The sequence below is a fragment of the Anguilla anguilla genome, chromosome 13 (assembly GCF_013347855.1).
Source record: "Anguilla anguilla isolate fAngAng1 chromosome 13, fAngAng1.pri, whole genome shotgun sequence".
Lineage (NCBI taxonomy): Eukaryota > Metazoa > Chordata > Actinopteri > Anguilliformes > Anguillidae > Anguilla > Anguilla anguilla.
The window spans coordinates 2,295,001-2,302,500 of NC_049213.1; the positions used below are offsets into that span (position 1 = coordinate 2,295,001).

Below are 7,500 nucleotides of genomic sequence, written 5' to 3' on the forward strand. Positions count from 1 at the left end.
CTCCTCAAGGCACTGCAGTGTGAACTGTGATTTTAAATGTTTGTGTGTATGGAGAGCTGATCCACTGTCTGAAAGACGGCCTCCTTACTGCTCTAAAATGTAAATGTCTATGTGTGTGTGTCTGTGTCTGTGTCTGTGTGTGTCTGTGTGTGTGTCTGTGTGTGTGTGTCTGTGTGTGTGTCTGTGTGTGTGTCTGTGTGTCTGTGTCTGTGTGTGTCTGTGTGTCTGTGTCTGTGTGTGTGTGTCTGTGTGTCTGTGTGTGTCTGTGTGTGTCTGTGTCTGTGTGTATGTGTCTGTGTGTGTGTGTGTGTCTGTGTCTGTGTGTGTGTGTGTGTGTGTGTGTGTGTCTGTGTGTCTGTGTGTCTGTGTCTGTGTCTGTCTGTGTCTGTCTGTGTCTGTGTGTATGTGTCTGTGTGTGTGTGTGTGTCTGTGTCTGTGTCTGTGTGTGTATGTGTGTGTGTCTGTGTCTGTGTCTGTGTCTGTGTGTCTGTGTGTGTGTGTGTGTGTGTGTCTGTGTCTGTCTGTGTGTCTGTGTCTGTGTGTGTGTGTTTGTGTCTGTGTCTGTCTGTGTCTGTTTGTGTGCGTGTACGTGCGTGTGCGTGTGCGTGTGTCTGTGTCTGTGTCTGTGTCTGTGTGTGTGTGTGTGTGTGTGCGTGTCTGTGTCTGTGTGTGCGTGTGCGTGTGCGTGTGCGTGTGTGTGTCTGTGCGTGTGTGCGTGTGCGTCTGCGTCTGCGTCTGTGTGTCTGTGTGTCTGTGTGTGTGTGCGTGTGTGTGTGACTGTGTGTGTGTCTGTGTCTGTGTCTGTGTGTGTGTGCGTGTGTGTGTGTGTGTGTGCGTGTTTAGAGAGCTGATCCGCTGTCTGAAGTGGTACATGGATCGCTCAGCTGAAGCTGTCCGGCAGGATCCCATCCAGGAGGCCATGAGGGTAATTATTTATGTTAATTATTAATAATAACTGAATTTGTTCAATGGTTTTCACACATGGTGCACTAAACGCTTTACGCAATAAAAGCATAGATAAAGAAATAGAACAGAGTATAGACATTTAAATTGATTTAACAGTACGATGAGAGGTAAAATAGCTACATAGTTGAATGCAAGCGTATAAAATGGGTTTTTTAAGCCAGATTTTAAATTTGGCGCTTTCAGGCTGCATCATGGCGGAAACTTAAAACGGAAAATGAATTCTAGCAAAAGGCTTAAAAAAAACCCCATTCATTTAAATGTTACAATGCAGCATTTTGATTCATCCACATTGGATTTTGAAAGAACTTTATTAGTTGTTGAATTATTAGCCATGCATTTTACATAGAGCTGGATGAGAGCCATGAAGGTGATAAATAAGGCTAATGCTAAACATTCTGCATGGTAGCAGAATGTGCATGACCACTGGGTACAAGAACAGTAAGTGGGAGGGGCTATAGGCCACAGTGGTAAAGCTGCAGATTCTTGAGACGCACCAGATGCACTTTAAATCTTCAGACTACAGAACGGAATTATCTGGTGGGTCTAAAGAGTCTTGGCAAACTCATGAGGAGCTACACTGAGGGTATGAGATTCAACATCATTGTCAATTCAAGAAGCCAAGATGATAAAATATTTGGCACCAGAAATGTCAAAGCCATGAAGCTAAAGAGTTTGAAACTGGCAGCTTTTGAGGAACTGTGCACATTGTCTGAAGTGCAAGGTCACAACCACCCTTTATCCATTCTGCCAGGATTATTTTTAGTGGCTATTAAAACAGAAATGACTGAGCCTGTTTAGTATAGTGATGTGTTTTTAAGGCCAGTAGTGGCTCAATCTGCCGTGTGACGCTGTGTAATTCTAACGCCAGGCCCAGCAGCCTCACTGGAAGGCAGGTCGGTGTTTGTGGCTGCACAGCAGTGATATCCACTCTCGGCATTCACTATTTGGCCCTAAAACCTGAAAGCAAATCAGAGCCAAGAAACCAGGTGACTGCGTAATCAGCTGCTGTAACTGATCAGTGTGGAGCTACACTGGAAATATGCACAACCTGCAGCTGTCCCAGAGAGAGGGTTAGGGTCCCAGTGAGAGGGTTAGGGTTAGGGTTGGGGTTAGGGTTAGGGTCCCAGAGAGAGGGTTAGGGTTAGGGTCCCAGGGAGAGGGTTAGGGTTAGGGTTAGAGTCCCAGAGAGAGGGTTAGGGTTAGAGTCCCAGAGAGAGGGTTAAGGTTAGGGTCCCAGAGAGAAGGTTAGGGTTAGGGTCCCAGGGAGACGGTTAGCATTAGGGTCCCAGAGAGAGGGTTAGGGTTAGGGTCCCAGAGAGAGGATTAAGGTTAGGGTCCCAGAGAGAGAGTTAAGGTTAGGGTCCCAGAGAGATGATTAGGGTTAGGGTCCCAGAGAGGGGTTAGCATTAGGGTCCCAGAGAGAGGGTTTGGGTTAGGGTTGGGATTAGGGTTAGGGTCCCAAAGAAAGGGTGGACATCACTGCTGTAGAGACCGTACTGAGGGTCATTTCACCCCTAAAGGTCATCAGCTAATCGGGCTTCCTCACATGGGATTTTGATAGGTGTGAACAGCCAAGTTGTAGAACGTTTCCTGGCCGCTTCTGCAATCTCTGAGATTGACATTCCAGACCTTGCTTTCCAGAGTCAGATGAGGCTGAAAACAGATAATATTTCTCAGCCAAAGTCGTAGCTGGTCTTGGATCAGTCGCCTAAAGCGATAGCTGTTGTTTTCATGTGGACTGTGTGATGTGTTAAGCCAGTGTGGTTTCTGCACTGCTGGTCTTGTTAGCCCCTATACATGTGGATCTGGGCTGGGTCTGAGGTGAAATGGGTGTTCTGGTTTTGGGTCTGAGGTGAAATGGGTGCTCTGGTTTTGGGTCTGAGGTGAAATGGGTGCTCTGGTTTTGGGTCTGAGGTGAAATGGGTGCTCTGGTTTTGGGTCTGAGGTGAAAAGGGTGCTCTGGTTTTGGGTCTGAGGTGAAATGGGTGCTCTGGTTTTGGGTCTGAGGTGAAAAGGGTGCTCTGGTTTTGGGTCTGAGGTGAAATGGGTGCTCTGGTTTTGGGTCTGAGGTTAAATGGGTGCTCTGGGTTTTTGTGCAGGCGCTGGAGTACCTCTTCAAGTTCATCGTGCAGTCGCGGATCTTGTACTCACGGGCCACCTGTGGGATGGAGGAGGACCAGTTCCGCTCCAGCATCCACGAGCTCTTCCAGTCCATCCGCTTCGTCCTGAGCCTGGACAGCCGCAGCTCAGAGACGCTCATATTCACACAGGTAAGAGGCGCGGTCGAGGGCGTGGCCGTGGGAATGGGAATGACCCTGGGTGTGGGCGTGACCCTGGGTGTGGGCGTGACCCTGGGTGTGGGCGTGACCCTGGGTGTGGGCGTGACCCTGGGCGTGGGCGTGACCCTGGGTGTGGGTGTTACCCTGGGCGTGGGCGTGACCCTGGGTGTGGGCGTGGCCGTGGGCATGGGCATGACCCTGGGCGTGGGTGTGACCCTGGGCGTGGGCGTGATCCTGGGCGTGGGCGTGACCCTGGGTGTGGGCTAATGCAACCTATTGTCACCTCCACGGCACAGCACACCACACGGCTGCTCACACTGTTACCTGTGATGTGGACTTTACCGGTCCAAGCAGATCTGGGTCAAATTCTTGGGGATCAGCAGATGCGTCTTCAAGACCAGTTTAACTCTGTAGATCAGGGCTGCCAAACCCTGTTCCTGGAGATCTACCGTCCTGGAGGTTTTCACTCCAACTCTAACAAAGCATACCTCATTCAACAGCTAGAGCAGGGCTGCCCAACCCTGCTCCTGTAGATCATCCTGTACTTTTCATTTCAACCATAATTTGGCTCACCTGATTTTACTAATTAGCAGCTCAATGAGCTCGCTAGCTGTTGACTGAGGTGTGCTTGGTTAGGGTTGGACTGAAAACCTACTAAACATTGGAACTCCAGGAACAGGATTGGCCAGCTCTGCTTTAGATGCTTGTAGAAATTGAAAACACTCAATTCAAACAGCCATTGATGTGTCATCACTAATAGTTCTGGTGTCTGGAGGGCTGTGTCCTTAACTTTGAACAAAGATCAAAAGCTGGATTTTTAACTTAATAATACTTTATAATTTACTTCACAAAGTTTGGCAGTGACCACTAAAATGAACTTGCCAAACTGAGTTTGGGGAAGAAAACGCAATTCTTGAGTTTACTTTTAAGCCAAAGACAAGGACTCGTGTTCAGTAAATACAAGCCTTTCTGTTGTAGGGTGAAACCTTCAGCAGACAGGGCCGCTGCTCCTCAGCCACCCACCGAGCACAGGAGCCAACGTTACTCAACGCAGTCCCATAACTTACTGACCCATTGTGAATGGTGTCTGCTAGTTAAACTTATGCTCACCCTTCCTGCTCGGCGTCCCAGCGTCCCCTGCTGTCCCCGTCTCTCTGTGGATGATTGCATCACGTGCCATTAACACAGTAGTGCTGCTTGGGGACTTGGGGACGTGGGGGGGGGGGGGGGGATTTTGAGGCTTGGGTTGGGGGGGGGGGTGCTCCACGGGGTCGGCACAGACCTGGGGCTCTCCTTCTGTCGCTCCCAGGCCAGGAGAAGGACACCCCAGCAGGGTGTCTGGAATCTCCCTGCGGACAGTTTTGTCCTAAAATAAGCCCCCACCGCACAGGTAGCTGTAACCCCCCCCCCCCCAGAGGATGTTACCTGCTCTGGAGGATGTTGCTGTTCTTGATCTGTCGTCCTGCTCTTGATAACGCCTCGATCATAAAGTACCAATGAGTCCCTGGAACATCTTTACAACATTCCGGACCATAGAAAGACAAAATATCTAGTTGGGGGTATCTGAAACACCTTGAGTTACAAATAAAATGGATGATACAAATGTTTTTTATTTATTTATTTGTTTATTATTATTATTATTATTATTATTATTATTATTATTATTGTTATTATTATAGAGATTATATGTGCCTATCATTTGTACAATCCAAATCAAGCTTATTTGTAATAAATCAATACGTTTTTTATTTCAATCACATAATCTGTCCTTTGCTTGCACCGGTTCATGAGCACTGATTCTCGGTCAGGACTTCCTGTCGGCTGTCTGGCTCACAGAAGCTCTGTTCTCCCATCGCATCCAGCGGCTCTCGATCGCGATTCCGACGTCTGTGTTTCAGCCCGGAGTCAGCATCCGCTCCAGCCGAGCGCCCCGGTCCATTCAGCCTCCTTTGGGATATTTCAGCTGATCCTGTTAACCATAAAGAGGAGGGAGAGGGGGAAACCGATTCGGAACCCGTACACGAATCCCTCTGTGAGGTCATGGGTTCGATTCCTCCCCCATGGTATCTCCCTCTCTCTGCTTTCCTCCTGTCTGAATAAAGCAACGGAGAGGACATAAGGAGGATGGACTGCCTGCTCTCCTTTAATAAAACATGGACTGGACTGATCCTGGACTGATCCAAGCTCCTCAGTAAAGCCCAGCTTCGCAGAGCAGGGCTGCGCAGTCGCTCCGCAGTAAAGCCCGGCTTCGCAGAGCAGGGCTGCAGTCGCTCCGCAGTAAAGCCCGGCTTCGCAGAGCAGGGCTGCAGTCGCTCCGCAGTAAATCTCCGGCTTCGCAGAGCAGGGCTGCAGTCGCTCCGCAGTAAAGCCCGGCTTCGCAGAGCAGGGCTGCAGTCGCTCCGCAGTAAAGCCCGGCTTCGCAGAGCAGGGCTGCAGTCGCTCCGCAGTAAAGCCCGGCTTCGCAGAGCAGGGCTGCAGTCGCTCCGCAGTAAAGCCCGGCTTCGCAGAGCAGGGCTGCAGTCGCTCCGCAGTAAATCTCCGGCTCGCGCGAGTGAGCCAGAGAGGAGAGTCATTGGAGCAGATTTCGGCTACACTTCCTTTCCTTTAATAAGAGCTCCTGTTTTGCTTGGCTTTTGCTTTCCGTGTGTCGTCCTTAATTAATTTTTCATGCTCTTGTTTATTTTGTTCTTGCCTGGGCCCCTTAACCTGTCCAAACCCAGGTATCTCCCAGAATTAAAATGCCCACCGGACCTTTTTATTTTATCTATCTATTTATTTATTTTATTTCCACTTTCCAAGACGTCTCATCAGCATGTTTTTGTACCAGAAGCTAGCAGAATGTTCCAGGCAGGAATCGCCTGTCTCATATCCCCCCTCCCGCCAACCCCCCCCCACACCCCCCCCACCCCAAATGAAGCATTTTCTCTGGACAACAACCCGCTATTTCTGCCACTGTCAGCACTTTCATTTCTCAATATTATTTTTTTTCCACTTAATTTTTGTCTTCAGTTGCTTTAATCTTGTTTTGTTTGTTTGCCCCTTTGACCTTTGACCTGTGACCCCTTATTTATTTATTTATTTCCTGACTCCTCCTGTCCCCCCCTTCGCTGCCCCCTCCCCCGCCACTGTGCCCCAGAGCGCCCCGCCTTCGGCCGGACAGCCCAGTGGTGCGGTCAGCTGTGTGCCGCCCTGGAGCTCCCATGCTCCGCGGCCTTCTCCTCTCTCAGTAAGTAACAGCGCCCCCTTGCGGTGCACACCCGGTACCGCAAGGGGCGCCCCCTGCCGAGCTCTTCCCGCCATCAAAGCACCAGCACCACCCCTCCCCCCAACCCCCCTGCGTTTCCAAAGCAACAACCAACCAACCAACCAATCAGCCTGCCTACCAGCCAGCCGGAGCTGAATCCTCACAGTTCTTTTCTTGGGTTTTGTTTAGTTTTTTTGTAATCTCTTAATTTCTTTAACCACGTGTCATGTCTGTCCGCGTGTCATTCCCCTGAAAGCTCACTGCATCCTCGGCGATGCCGTGCTCGGAGACGGGTCATCACTGCGCCAGGAATGGACCAATCACCGGGCTGCTGGGCCGCCGGCGTCCCGTCCGTCTCCGGGGGCGACAGAGACGCGATTGGACGGGGGAAAACTAAACAACCGCAGCTGAAAGGGTCTTTCTGTGCTAAAAACAAACCTTTGGGAGTAATAGGAACAAAAACACTTACACATAAATTTTTTTAAATCTCCATACTCACAGAAACCTTTCAGTACCCAACAGTTTAAGGACTGTGGTCAATCAATCCCAGCTCAATTCTGTCAATTCAGGAAATACACTGAAATGAATTCATTAATCCTCATAGAACATTGTGACCATTTTTAAATTCATGACCTGAATTTCAGTTGATTTCCTTAATTGACTGAACTGAAACAAACTGATTCCATTAAGGTGCTGGATAATTGGCCAATCAGAAGCATTGGCATAGATAATCGGCCAATCAGAAGCGGCGACGGCTGCTGCGATCTCTCGCTCCGGTTTCTGTGTGACGCCTCCAGGCCCAGCAGTCCTCCTGCACCCCCCCAAGCCCCACCACAACCCCCCCCCCCAAAATCCCCCACAACCCCCCCCCACCCCCGGAACGCTCCCGAGCGGAGCATGGAGCCCCCCCCCCACGCTTGGGCGAGTCGCGTGCGAGTGAGCCGTGGTTCCACCGTCCCTGTGCTGTCTCCCGCTCTGGCCACAGGCGGCGCTGCTGAGCTCCTTCCCCGC

The 7,500-nt window shown here is 50.3% G+C and overlaps 1 protein-coding gene across 13 annotated transcripts in view; it reads left to right on the top strand.

Moving 5' to 3' along the window:
* dock3 (dedicator of cytokinesis 3) overlaps positions 1-7,500 on the top strand; it is a 312,362-nt gene that overhangs the window by 255,687 nt on the left and 49,175 nt on the right. For 9 of the 13 annotated variants that reach the window (XM_035388217.1, XM_035388222.1, XM_035388223.1 and 6 more), the window contains 4 exons: positions 844-925; positions 3,066-3,236; positions 6,382-6,471; positions 7,475-7,500. The exon at positions 7,475-7,500 is cut by the window's right edge and continues 167 nt beyond it. In XM_035388217.1, coding sequence (XP_035244108.1) covers positions 844-925; positions 3,066-3,236; positions 6,382-6,471; positions 7,475-7,500 — 369 coding nt within the window. The remainder of the gene's footprint in view (positions 1-843; positions 926-3,065; positions 3,237-6,381; positions 6,472-7,474) is intronic. The other 4 variants (XM_035388227.1, XM_035388226.1, XM_035388228.1 and 1 more) reach the window with 1 other exon arrangement.